Source organism: Conger conger, chromosome 8 (genome assembly GCF_963514075.1).
Source record: "Conger conger chromosome 8, fConCon1.1, whole genome shotgun sequence".
NCBI lineage: Eukaryota > Metazoa > Chordata > Actinopteri > Anguilliformes > Congridae > Conger > Conger conger.
In genome coordinates, this window is record NC_083767.1 from 7,085,612 (window position 1) to 7,100,419 (window position 14,808).

The 14,808-nt window shown below is 51.3% G+C and overlaps 1 protein-coding gene across 2 annotated transcripts in view; it reads right to left on the reverse strand.

Moving 5' to 3' along the window:
* Positions 1-14,808, reverse strand: part of LOC133134971 (putative adenosylhomocysteinase 3) — a 51,971-nt gene that overhangs the window by 21,426 nt on the left and 15,737 nt on the right. Inside the window, exons 2-3 of one of the 2 annotated variants that reach the window (XM_061251638.1) lie at positions 2,158-2,266; positions 1-70 (exon numbers count right to left, since the gene is read on the reverse strand). The exon at positions 1-70 is cut by the window's left edge and continues 74 nt beyond it. In XM_061251638.1, the coding sequence (XP_061107622.1) occupies positions 1-70; positions 2,158-2,266 (179 nt within the window). Of the gene's footprint in view, positions 71-2,157; positions 2,270-14,808 lie in introns of both variants that reach the window. The other variant, XM_061251637.1, reaches the window with a different exon arrangement.

Genomic DNA, 14,808 nt, shown 5'->3' on the forward strand with positions numbered 1-14,808 from the left:
CCCTTGGAGTTCTTCTGCTGCTTGTCCCGGGGGGAGGTCTCATCGTCAGAGCTGTCTGTGTAGGAGGCCGCTGGGGGGGGGGGGGGGGGTACAGCATTAACACACGGACAGACATGTACAGACACACGGACAGACCAGTACATATTCCGTGCAGAAACCAGACAGAGAAGGCACACAGAAACCAGAGAGCTTTCCACCAATCACAGAGAACCTTGGTAACAGAAAATTTAACAAGGTCAACAGTAATTGGTGAATACTTTCTGTTGTCCCTCCAGCTACAAAGGGCTCCCAGAAGTACAGCCAGAGAGTTCCCACCAACGCTAACGTCCCACCAACGCTAACGTCCCACCCGTTTTATTACACTTCAGGGCATGGTCACTCATCTCCAATTCCACTGCCTCTTCATCTCCCACAATATGAATAGGCAACAAATTATACAAAGATAATAATATCACAAAGGGTATCCATTATAGAGACAACATTATCGCAGTTGAGTTTAAAAACTGCTATTTTCTAAAAGTTTGTGAAACCGCGAAGAACTATTAGAAAAGCTCTGAGCCCCAGCCACTCTCCTATTGGCTCGCTGTTGCCGGGCAGATCGCGAACTGCATTAGTCAGCAGCCCCGCCCCGGCGATGTGCCAGATTAGAGGCTGTGCCCAGGGCGGGTAAGCACCTCAACATCTGCCACGCTCCGCTCGGCTACAGAGGGCATGCTGGGCACTGCCCTGATGCCAGCCGAAACATCCCTCAACCGCGGTGACGTCGCCCACGCTTTCTACAGCAGCCATCTTTTCCGATTCCTCAGCAAGTCCAGGACGTTTTTAATAAAGCAGCGCAAGCCTTTGATTTATCATCGCCCTCCCTCCACAACCCCGAGCCCACACAGACGAGGTGAAACGGTCACGTCTTTGACCCCTTGTCAATCAGCGCACAAAGGAACGGCACGTTTCTGAGAAAGAGCCAGGAGGAAGAGGGATTAAAACTCAACGGAAGCTCAACGCCTCTTCCGGAGACTCTTTATTTCTCCGGGGTTTAATTAAAAACGGGGTCGGGGGGCGGGGGGGGGTCGCACAGGGAGCTGAAACATGAGAGGGGGCAGGGGGTACACCTCCACTGCCCAAAAGCCAAAGTTCAAACCAAGGATTTGTGACACGACAAGCTGCTGCAACTGCCGACTTTTTTTGCAACATTCCGAAACGTTTGGCGATTTGACGAGAGACCGGTAAGTTGGCACTGCAGAAACTCCTCTCCGCCACGTTCTGGGAGCGTTTTTTTCCGCCGGGTCGTGAATCTTCGGTCTGAGCCGGGCTGAAGAGCGCGCGGGGTCTCGCCGCTATGGAAACGAGCAGGCCTGAAGCTCGTTATCGGAATCTCGAGTCTGTCACTCAGACCACCCGACTGTGACAGAGCAGGGGGCTAACGGCGGGGGAACAGCCCCCCGTCTCTCTCTCACACATCCGGAGCGGGCTCGTGGATGGCAGTACACGTGTAATCGCTCGGGCGTGAGGTGAGTAACCGGGGATTTCGGCTGGGACACTGCCGCAACGACACCAGCCTTCGAAGCGCTGCCTTGAACCTTAATCATGTGACCTGAAACCTTAATCATGTGACCTGAAATGGGCCACGTGATAGGCTTCCTCTTTTACTACTCTTTCGGAGCCACAAAAAGAGTACACAACACAACAAGTGTATATCTCTGCTTCTGTTGTGCGAGTGTGTGTGTGTGTGTGTGTGTAGAGACTGGGCAGGGCATAGGGTCGGGACCTGTGTACATGTGTGTCTGTGTGTGTGTGTGCGTGTGTGTGCGTGTGTGTGCGTGTGTGCGCGTGTGTGCGCGTGTGTGCGCGTGTGTGCGCATCTACGTGTTGTACATGTGTGTCTGTGTGTGTGTGTGTACATGTGTGTGTGTGTGTGTGTGTGTGTGTGTGTGTGTGTGTGTGTGTGAGAGAGTGTGTGTGTGTGTGTGTATGTGGGTGTGTGTATGTGGGTGTGGGTGTGTGTGTGTGTGTGTGTGTGTGTGTGTATGTATGCATGTGTGTATGTGTATGTGGGTGTATACGTGTGTGTATGTATGCATGTGTGTGTATGAATGCGCGTATGTGTATGTGGTTGTACATGTGTGTCTGCGTGTATAAAAGTGCATAGAGAGGGCCTACCTGAGCTGTAGCTGTCTGTGGAGGACTGGGAGATGGAGCGGGAGAGGGAGCGGCGGCCGATCTTGGTGGGGCGCTTGTTGAACTCCTGCTTCTGGTCAGCAAACTGGATCTGCTGTGGACAGAGCAACAGAGACGCCGTGAGGACCTAGAGCCGGAGCCTAAATGTCTCCCCCATGGTGCAGAGGCTTATAACATTACATTATAAAACACATGGACAATACATTTCTGCATGTCATGTGGACCAGGCCTCTACATTTTTTCTATATCAAGTATAGCTGTAAGATCTGGGCATAGCCTGCTACCACCACCGTGGTCTGTCAGAATACTCCGATTACATCAGCAGTAAAACAGCCCCTGGTCCAGCAGACCCACAGCTGAAAGCCAAAGGAAACACAGTTTATATGTGTCATGATGTTTTATGTGCCAGCAGTAAGTGTCCCACACAAGCAATTACTTATTTTATACAAGGAGATATAAATTCTTTGGAATATACAGTGTATGGGCTGCAACAGCACTCTTCATTCAACAATCAATAACCGTAAGACCCCGGGAGGAGGAGGGGGGAAAAAGAAAAAAGAAAAAAGAAAAACTCCGAAATGCGCAAGCCAGCCAAAAGACCATTTCCTGGTTAAGTGAAGTGGTCGGTGCCGATTGGTCAGGCACAGTCACCAGTCTGCATTATGACGTCATCCGATTCAGAATCATAAACAGTACAGCACACGCAGGGCCAGTCCAACGCGGCAGCCACTCAAGCCTGATTTATACTGTCAGTGTCACACAACGCTTTGTATTCATGCTTCGGCTAAGGTCTGCGATGATGGTTCTGCTGTCTCTATGGTTACAAGATGCCAAATGTTTACATTTTTGAAAACACGTCAGAGGCTATCCGTGACAGTAAATTTCAGTGTTCCATCTGGCTGTCCAATCAACGCCGGGCGACCAAGCATGACTTGTCTGCGACATGACAAAATTCTACAGGTGCTACAAATTCTACAGGTCGTACTACACTTTTTTCAGTTGAAAAATAATGAGCCATGGCAACACACAGATACACCCGGTGCACAATACCAGTGTTACACACAGATACACCTGGTGCACAATACCAGTGTTACACACAGATACACCTGGTGCACAATACCAGTGTTACACACAGATACACCTGGTGCACAATACCAGTGTTACACACAGATACACCTGGTGCACAATACCAGTGTTACACACCGATACACCTGGTGCACAATACCAGTGTTACACACAGATACACCTGGTGCACAATACCAGTGTTACACACAGATACACCTGGTGCACAATACCAGTGTTACACACCGATACACCTGGTGCACAATACCAGTGTTACACACAGATACACCTGGTGCACAATACCAGTGTTACACACAGATACACCTGGTGCACAATACCAGTGTTACACACAGATACACCTGGTGCACAATACCAGTGTTACACACAGATACACCTGGTGCACAATACCAGTGTTACACACAGATACACCTGGTGCACAATACCAGTGTTACACACAGATACACCCGGTGCACAATACCAGTGTTACACACAGATACACCTGGTGCACAATACCAGTGTTACACACAGATACACCTGGTGCACAATACCAGTGTTACACACAGATACACCTGGTGCACAATACCAGTGTTACACACAGATACACCCGGTGCACAATACCAGTGTTACACACAGATACACCTGGTGCACAATACCAGTGTTACACACAGATACACCTGGTGCACAATACCAGTGTTACACACAGATACACCTGGTGCACAATACCAGTGTTACACACAGATACACCTGGTGCACAATACCAGTGTTACACACAGATACACCTGGTGCACAATACCAGTGTTACACACAGATACACCTGGTGCACAATACCAGTGTTACACACAGATACACCCGGTGCACAATACCAGTGTTACACACAGATACACCTGGTGCACAATACCAGTGTTACACACAGATACACCTGGTGCACAATACCAGTGTTACACACAGATACACCTGGTGCACAATACCAGTGTTACACACAGATACACCTGGTGCACAATACCAGTGTTACACACAGATACACCTGGTGCACAATACCAGTGTTACACACAGATACACCTGGTGCACAATACCAGTGTTACACACAGATACACCTGGTGCACAATACCAGTGTTACACACAGATACACCTGGTGCACAATACCAGTGTTACACACAGATACACCTGGTGCACAATACCAGTGTTACACACCGACTCACACTCCAGATAAACGAACAGAGTTCCTGCATCCACACGCTCATTCATAACGGCTCCATTTACTTCCTCCAGTGCGGACTGATCAGGGCTCTCCAGCACAATGGCAGATTGTTTCTCTCTCTGCCCCACTCACTCGCACCAGGAACTGCGGGAACTACGAGAGCCACCATGGCCGTCAGTGCTGACCGGTGTTAGTGTTAGCGACTGAGAGAGCCCATTCCCTGCGCAGCATTAGTGCTAGGTCCTAACCTAGTTTGGGCCCGACACCATTAGCATTAGCACTAAGTCCTAGCCTAGTTTGGGCACGAAAACATTAGCATTAATGCTAGGTCCTAACCTAGTTTGGGCCCGACACCATTAGCATTAGCGCTAAGTCCTAGCCTAGTTTGGGCACGAAAACATTAGCATTAATGCTAGGTCCGAGGCCAGTTTTAGCTGGACATCGTTAGCATTACCGCAAGACAACATTGGGTCAGTTTCCACACAGAGGAGCCGCTAAAGGGTCTCCGTGTTAGCGTTAGCGCAGGTTCCACAGAGCGGCCCACAGTAACCACATCAGCATCACCTGAGGCTTCCTCCTCAGTGCAAAGCCCAGAGACGCCGTTTCCAATCGGAAAACAAAACACGAAACTCTCTCTACAGAGACCAGGACCATGCAAAACATTCTCCACCAGACACCATCATAATTAAAAACAAGACCGACCAACAACAATAATGGCCTTCTTCTTACCAACACCATGGTCATTAGTAGGCAACGGCTATGAGAGTCAGCGAAAGACAGAGGCAGTAAGCGGACATGTCGGAATCACTTTTAGTTAAGTTTGATTACTATTTATTCCTCTGAAATACAATATGTGCTTATTAATTTGGTATAATGTCACTCTGACCTCAACACTCAAGTAAGACATTGATGGAGCCAGGGGCTTCTTCAGGAATGACAGTGCCCTTTAACCATGGAATGAACACACACACACACACACACACAGTCCCCCCCCCCCCCCCAACTCCCATAATTCTCTGCGGTACAGCCACCATGCGAACAAGCTTTCCATAGTACAAGCACAAAAAAAGCAACTCCCGTGAAAATTCCAAACAGACAGCGTGTGGAATTTGTGTAAAAAATAAAAATAAAAACCTGCCTCCAAATCACAGCACGGACATGTGAGACATGCTAAGGACACGGGATTAGGGCTTTATAAAAGCCGTCTTTCTCAGAACAACGGCGACGCCATATGTCACGCTGCGTTGAGTTTGCCGTGACGCCGTGCACAAGAGTCACGAAAAATAACCGCTTACGCAAAGGGGAGACAATCTGACAGCCAGCACTGACAGCTGTCACTGGAATTACAGCCGTAAAAACGGACAGGGGAAAAAAAGCAATTTCCTGTGTACAGAGAAAGCAAACCAATCAGGGCGTAACGACACAGCGAAACCAACCACGTAACAAAAAAAAAACAACAACAACTCGCCCCTTTACTTGGTATATTCAGAGCCAAATGCGATATGCCAAATTGCATTAACGACGCAGCTCTGGCAGAAAAGGAGAACGCGCAGCTGTGGACCGATGTTTCCCACAGCAGCAGATCACAGACCAGCGGAGTGACCTCTGACCTCTGGCCCGGGCGCAGGGCGCAGGGCTCACTCCTCGGGGGGCCGGTCTGGAGGTACGGGAGCCCCCCTCGGCAGTGGCGGAGCCCAATCCTCCCTCACTGGGGCCGTCCCGCCCGCTTCGAAGGGCCCATAATGTAGAAAATGACCTTTCCCCTTGCCGCGTGGATTATAAAGAAGTTGTAGGTGCTATAAAAACACGGTGAAAGTATCACAACGCACAGTCCCCAAATAAATCCACACAGCCCGCATGAAGCAAATGTGCATTCATCAATGAGCCGCGTGGACTTCCGCCAAGGAGTGACATCACAACCATGTGACGTCGGAGTGAATTATGCCGTGCGACTGAGTGAGAGGCACACTGCATTCTGGGTACAGTCAGAGAGCAGGGCATATGGGTGAAACGTGTCATTCGATTGGTCAAGTGAGGCACACTGCATTCTGGGAACAGACAGAGAGCAGGGCATCGGAGTGAATCGCGTCAGACGACTGAGCGGCACACTGCATTCTGGGAACGGCGGGAGAAGGCAGGGGACAGAGAGGATCATGGGAACAGATGAGGTGCGATGAGGAGGACGGACTGAGTTGTTTTGGTGGGACGGAGAGAATCGCAATCGGACAGCCGCGGGAACGGTCTCTGGGCCCAGCGGGAGCTGGTGCGTGATCGCCTTACACGGAAGCGCTCGAGTGGAAAACTCCAGGCCCCCAGACACGTTACGCAACGCAGAGCTCCTGAGCCGGGAATGACAGAGCCCTACGCGGAACGCGGCGGTTTCCGGTTCAGAACAGTTCAGCGTCATTTCGCGAGAGAAACAGTAAATCTCTGAACGGTCCTTCTTAAGAGCGATGTCCTCACAGGCGCGTGTGTGCGTGTTTAGCATGGTCTGCCAGGCCTCCTACAAATGCGTTACGCATGTTTACACAGAGACGGATTGCAAAGTACATCGGTGTGGTCATGCCATGGGCATGTTTCTAAACACTGCTCCCGTGTCCTGGATGTTTTCTCTTTATTTTAAGCGTCACAGATGCTTTGGCACTGGGGCGGGTTCCCCGTATCAGGGCGAAATTAAACACCGGCGATAAGCGCCATACAGACGTCAGGAATACAATCAAACAGAAAGGAATTCAGAGTAATGGCCTACTGATAAGAAAAGAGGGCAATATTAATGGAGGAAGTTGAGATTAAATTAGCTATGACTCAATGAACATAATAAACTGATTACACAAATGGGATGCAAATTATTCCGTTTAACACTGGTTTCATTTATTTACACTTAACCAGGAGCATACCCAGTTTTTAGCCTCATAGAATACCTGCAGTAAGGGCTTTGGTTTATTTCACTGTTCAGTCCACTCGCTGAGCTGCTGGGAAACCGGAAGCTGCAGTAGCCCTCCGTGACCACAGGGGTCACTATTTAACTAGATGCTCCGCCTTATGAAGCCCTCTGCCTGAGATGGCTGCCTGTCTGTGTAACCCTGCGGGGTGATCAAAAGGGCTGGGGTCGGTTCTGCGTGGCCAGGACTCGGACCTGGGACCGTGTGACATGTCGCGGGATCCAGTGCACCGCACACACGGGCCGGCGCACTTCAGCTCCGGTCCACAAAGACCCACGCCGAAGAACCGGGTACAAACAAGCCAGCGAGGCGATTTCCCTGTAATGAAAACAGCGTGGAACGGCGGGCGGTAATAAAGGCGGAGCGGGCGGGCCGCAGCGCCCTCGGGGCCAGCGGGGCTGTGTTTGTGGTCGGCGGCTGGTTTATGGCGGGACCTGCGTAAGCGCGGTATCAAAGGGGCCGCTGGCCCGCCCCAGAGGGCCCCCGCCCCAGAGGCCCCCCCCCCCCGCCGCGCCGCTTTGTTTGTGCGAACGCTCCGTCTCCGCCGGGGGACACAGAATGTTCCGGGGCCCGGGGAGACGCCAGGAAGTTACTCTGTCAGACGACACGCGGCCCTCAGGGAGCAGCTCTGAACACAGGCCGTGAGGTTTCACAACACACTCACACACACGTGTACAAACACACGCACGCACGCATGGAGACAAACAAACACACACACATACACACACAAACAAACAAACACACACACACACACACACACACACACACAGACACACACGTGCACAAACGCACACACACTCACACTCACACACACTCACACACACGTGCACAAACACACACACACTCACACAGACACACACACGCACGCATGGAGACAAACAAACACACACACACACACACACAAACAAACACACACACGTGCACAAACACACAAACACACACACACTCACACAGACACACTCACACAGACACACACGTGCACAAACACACGCACGGAGACAAACAAACACACACACATACACACACAAACAAACACACACACACACACACACACACACACACACACACACACACACACACACACACACACACACACACACACACACACACACACGTGGGTGCACACACAACTGACACAAACGCACTTCTGAGACAGCTCTAAGTATCTCGTCACATACAGCATGGATGTGTGTTCGTTGCAATACTTCATGACCAGTGCTTGGAACACACACCACGCCACACACACACCCCTGACTCAGCACTCCTGAGGCAGTGGTAAAGGTCTGGCCGCTGCATTATGGATGTGTGGAGCAGTGCGGCTGATGAGGTGTGAATAATGGATGACCCCTCTGTGCAGCTACACTGCTCCGCACACACGGGCACAGGCTTCCAGCACACTGACCTGGGATCAGCTCTCCCCTGCCTGCGGCCTAACCCCATGCACTGTGAGCCTACAGGCAACACTGCGGCCAGATCAGCATCTGCAGTCGAACCAGCGTCACGGACCGCAGGTGCTGTGACCCGAAATGCCTATTTTTGTCCCGCTATGATGTAAAAAGGGGCCCAATGGTCCCGAACACCCCACCCCCCCCCACCCCCCACATTACCCTCCCCCACCCCACCACCACTGCCTTTAATGACCAATTAGAACCTCACCTGCTCGGCCAATTAGGACAAAGGGCCTAGGCCTCAACACTCAGACAGGATTTAAGTCGCTGACATCGAGCAGGAAATGACTGTGGGAAAGCATGTGATTTCTCGCCTTGCAAAAGAATGCCTGTGCGTGTGTGTGACTCGCTCTCATTGTGGTGTTCTGCCTTTCTCTCTCTCCCTCTCCCTCTCTCACTTGCTCTCCGTCTCTCTCCCCATCAGTCCCTTATTCTTTCTCTCTCTCTCCCTCTCCCTCCCTCCCTCTTCCTCTCCCTCCCTCCCTCCCTCTTCCTCTCCCTCCCTCCCTCCCTCTTCCTCTCCCTCCCTCCCTCCCTCTTCCTCTCCCTCCCTCCCTCTCTCTCTCCCTCTTCTGCTCTCTCCCTCTTCCTCTCTCTCTCTCTTCCTCTCTCTCTCTCTCTTCCTCTCTCTCTCTCTCTTCCTCTCTCTCTCGCTCTTCCTCTCTCTTTCTCTCTCTTCCGGCTGCTATAGCTCAGCATCTTTGCAAGGCCTTGGGGCCCCAGTATCTCAGAGATAACACTCAATCCACCCCTCTGGTACTGCTTCAGAAATAAACACAGCAGATATTTTAGAAATTGGACACGACCGCGACGCTCCGGGGTAACTGGCTGGTGTGACGGGATGGGGCCCGGGTTCGAGCAGATGTGAGGGTCCCGGCGGGGCGGGGGGGGGAGGGGCACAGGGCCCTGTGGTCCCGCGGATACACGCTTGCCCAGGGAACGACGCTGGGCTCAGCTGGACAGAGCAGGCAGAACAGGAGTCAGTTATCTCACACTGTTACGGCCTGAGAGCTGATCTGGAGTCAGTTATCTCACACTGATACAGCCTGAGAGCTGATCTGGAGTCAGTTATCTCACACAGATACAGCCTGAGAGCTGAACTGGAGTCAGTTATCTCACACAGATACAGCCTGAGAGCTGAACTGGAGTCAGTTATCTCACACAGATACAGCCTGAGAGCTGAACTGGAGTCAGTTATCTCACACAGATACAGCCTGAGAGCTGATCTGGAGTCAGTTATCTCACACAGATACAGCCTGAGAGCTGAACTGGAGTCAGTTACCTCACACAGATACAGCCTGAGAGCTGATCTGGAGTCAGTTCACACACAGCATAGCCTCAGGGCTGGTCTTGGAGTCAGTTATCTCAATTTGTCTAATCACAGGTGAATACTGTGGCGATACCTATTCACATGGAGCAGGGCCGCCCAAACCAGTTCCTAAAGATCTACTGTACCATCTTTTCACTCCAACCTCAACAAAGCACACCTTGTTCAACAGCTAGAGATCTCATTATGCTGGTATATAGTAGAACCAGGTGTGTCAAATGAGAGTTGAAAGGAAAGGTCATTTCAATGACATGGAAGAAGCCACTCTCTCCCCCTCAGTCTCTAAATTAAATTCAAAATGGCGTTCATGCTTCAGATCCATTGCACATCACAATGTAGCCAAATAATTAACATCAACCAAGTCATAAAACAGATAAGTACGCAGTTGCGGTAATAAATAAAGTAAAGTAAAGATTAATAATTAAAAGGAAAACGCATACCCAAGCCTGGTAAAGAAGAACACTACCAACATCTCTTTCTCTCACCCAATGCTCACATTGTAAGTCAAAGTTCAGCCAATGAGACTACATTCCCATAGCCTCTGGCCAACTGGCACACAGCTACAAACCCAGGGAGCCCAAGTGGGTTAATCGCATATGAAGTGGCTGATTTAGCATGTAGAATCTAAAACAACGTGTCTAAACAGCTGTTAAAAAGGCGCCGCTTTTCAGGGGCAAATTAGCATGTTGGCAAACGAGCAAATTCAAATGCAAGAAAAGTGCCTCGAGGCGCAGAATACGTAAGAGTTAAGAACACACAACACGATAAGTCTGCACGCCGAGGAGATGATGCTAGGCTAACGGCTGCCAATGCAAATGGCGCAGTCTGAACTGAAATGTTAGCGAGCGTACTTGTCAGACCAAAATGTGTATCTGATGAAATGCATTTTGGGGAAGTGGGGGGGCAGCAGTACCCCACTCTGAGGTACCGTCACGGACACTGTCCGTCTCCGTGGGAACCAAACGGCAAACAGCCACTTAAGGCTCTCATAAGATATTATTTCAAATCCTCCAGCTGAGGAGTTTGCTTCACTTCAACAAAAACAAAGTGAACCACCTCAAAAAACAAAGGCCATTTCAGCACATAAAGGCAGACGCTCGTCTGACATTGTGAACATTCCCGGATGCCCAGGAAACCACCGCATTTTAAATAAGTTGTTGGTTTAAGGCTTTTCCGACAGTTTGAAATCCCTTTGGGGTTAAGGGCGAAGTTTTGGGTTTCTGCACGCAGACCACAGCGAGCGGGCGGTCTGTACCACAGCCCCTCGGTCCCTCGCTCAGAGCACCAGTGTTTGCTTAAGGTTAGCCCGTTAGCGTTTCAAAAGCACTCCCGGCAGGACCGTCCCGAGGGCAAGTTACTGTGTCTGAGGCGGAGAGCGGGCGCAAACCAGCGAAACGTAAAACATTTATTCACCTCACGACTCGAGTCATCCCAGGAAAACACGCCGCTGCAAACGTTAAGATCCAGCAGTATCACAGAGGCACTAGGTGTACTCTTTAGCATGAAACGGTTTTAAAACCCGCGCACGGTGAACCTCCCAGACCGACGGGGACGCCCGTTCTCCGGACGACGGGCCGGAGCCGCGGCCGGAGGTACCTTGATTCGGAGGGACTGCACCCCTGGCTGGCGCTCCTTGGTCCGGGCCACGTTGACCAGGTTGTACACCCTCTTCATGGCTGCGTGGTGCGAGGCGATCTGAGCGTGCTCGGACGGGAGGGGGGCGCGGCGCTAAAGAGCGGAGAATGGCCCATGCATCAGCGGCACCACGCCTTCCCCGCGCGCCCGGCCTGACGTGAGGAACAATGGCCCCTGTACACAGCGTCTGTAAGGTGAGACCGGCCGAGACGCAGCGAGAGAGATGTCGAGTCTGTTCCCCGCGGGGACGAGGCTCGAGGAGGGGGGGGGGGAGGGGGGCGTGGGGGTGGAGACGTGATGGACGGATACACGGGCTCGGCTCCCGCCCCGCAACACGGTTCGCGCAACCGAAGGAATACCAATTGGGTTGGACTGGGAACAGCCTCCCTAGTGGCTAAGGTGCTTGACTGCCACCTGGGAGGTCGGTGGGTCAAGCCCCAATTCAGCCACAATAAGATCAGTACCGCTGTCGGGCCCTTAACCTCACAGTGCTCCACGAGGGACTGGCCACTGCTTACTGCCAACTATAAGCAACTTTGAATAACAGCGTCAGCTAAATGACTGATGTAATGTACTGTGGAGAGGACACACTCGCAGCAATAACTGCGGTTGGTGGGAACCAGTTTTCGGTCCTTTGTGCTGAAGAGCCAGGTGCCGAGACTTCACTCAGGGCTTTGCAGACTCCGTGGAGGGTGAATGGGGACCGGCTGACAAAATGGTGGAGAAGAACTGGAGGACACAGTCACCAGCAGAGGAAGAGGAGGGCCAGGGGAAGGATGATTTCAGCAGCAACGCAAGAATTTTGATGGAACCAAAACGGAGGACTAGGATGGTGTCTGTATGGCCAGTTTCCACATCAGTACTGAGAATAATATGGCCTTTACAGCCGCCTCTATAAAGCCGCCTAGCCCCTGTACAACAAACCAAGTAGAACAGGCTAGGCAGCCCCACTTCTGGCTCAAAGTAAAAAGACAATATCACTGGCAGTGTTCAAGGTGAAGTAGGCACTGCAGTGAAGTTATTCAGTTACCCCATGTCAAAATGTTAATGAATATTTGTATGATTGCGGCATAAAGCGGCATGATTGGATAAAACGCCTCATGATGCCATAGGCGGAGAGTGTGTCATCAACTGCGCTAAAGTGAAAACATTTTAACCTTCTGGGATCCCAGAAGAGGTTAGAGGTGAAGCTTGCTTCACTACGGTTGCACAAAAACAGCCACCACCGTCAACATTTCATATTAGCACATCTAGACTCATCTCTGGACTCTTTCCACCAATCAACGTTCTGCTGAGTTACTCTCGGAACCCTTTTCCTTTTAAAAATGGTGGCAAAACCAGGGATCATCAAATATGGCCCTCAGGTCACAACACAGCCCTGGTATTTATTTTCTCCTGGGTAATTAACTGAACAATTAGTGACACTGATTGACCAGACTTGTCTTAACACCTGACTCCCAGGTGAAGGGAGGGTAGAAACCCTGCAGTTCTCAGCCCTCGAGGATCGTGATTTAATGATCCCGGGGTGACACGGATATTGATGTCTAACCATTCGCTGATCAACGCAAAATATCTTGTGAATTAAAATATTAAAACATGACATGAAGGTGGGATCAGCATAGTACATGTTGAATCGTACAAAGCTGAACTCTGGACCACCTTCCCAATTATAATATAACTTTATGAGACAATAAGTGAATAAGCCCTAGGGCAGCTTCAGGAACTTCAAGCACTGGTTTGATCTTTCAGCCAATAAAAAAAAAAAGAAAAAAAAACAACACACACAAAGCGACTCAGGAAGGAAAAGAATAAACGTGTGAACTTTGATGTGGTTTAGACTTCCCGAGATACAAAGGACCTGGCTGTCAACTCACTGGGCCTGAAAGGGGAGAGGGCAGGGGGGGGAGGGGCGGTGCTAGGCATTTGTAAACAGAGGTCCAAGGGAGTGGAAAGTCACTGGGGCTCTTTGACAACAGCTGGAGAGGGCAGGGAGGCAGCGGATTGTGGGGAGGCTGGAGATCATGGATTTTTGATGTGTCGTGGGTTACGGCTGTGTTGGGTGTTTTACGGTGGAGGCTGGTTGTGTTGTGGGTTGTATTGCGGAGGCTGGGTGTGTTGTGGGTGGTGTAGAGGAGGCTGGGTGTGTTTTTGGTTGTACCGTGTTGGCTGGGTGTGTAGTGGGTTGTATTGCGGAGGCTGGGTGTGTTGTGGGTTGTGTAGAGGAGGCTGGGTGTGTTTTTGGTTGTACCGTGTTGGCTGGGTGTGTAGTGGGTTGTACCGTGTTGGCTGGGTGTGTAGTGGGTTGTGTAGAGGAGGCTGGGTGTGTAGTGGGTTGTACCGTGTTGGCTGGGTGTGTAGTGGGTTGTACCGTGTTGGCTGGGTGTGTAGTGGGTTGTGTAGAGGAGGCTGGGTGTGTTGTGGGTTGTACCGTGTTGGCTGGGTGTGTAGTGGGTTGTGTAGAGGAGGCTGGGTGTGTTGTGGGTTGTGTAGAGGAGGCTGGGTGTGTTGTGGGTTGTACCGTGTTGGCTGGGTGTGTAGTGGGTTGTACCGTGTTGGCTGGGTGTGTAGTGGGTTGTACCGTGTTGGCTGGGTGTGTAGTGGGTTGTGTAGTGGAGGCTGGGTGTGTAGTGGGTTGTACCGTGTTGGCTGGGTGTGTTGTGGGTTGTACCGTGTTGGCTGGGTGTGTAGTGGGTTGTGTAGAGGAGGCTGGGTGTGTAGTGGGTTGTGTAGAGGAGGCTGGGTGTGTAGTGGGTTGTGTAGAGGAGGCTGGGTGTGTTGTGGGTTGTATTGCGGATTCTGGGTGTGTAGTGGGTTGTGTAGTGGAGGCTGGGTGTGTTGTGGGTTGTGTAGAGGATTCTGGGTGTGTTGTGGGTTGTACCGTGTTGGCTGGGTGTGTAGTGGGTTGTGTAGTGGAGGCTGGTCTGCCCGTGTGGAGTGGAGTCTCACAGGGGAGCACGGGATGCTGGGGGAGGAGGGGGCTCCGTCCAGCTAGGTCAAGATCCGTCCAGCCGGGGCCTCTCT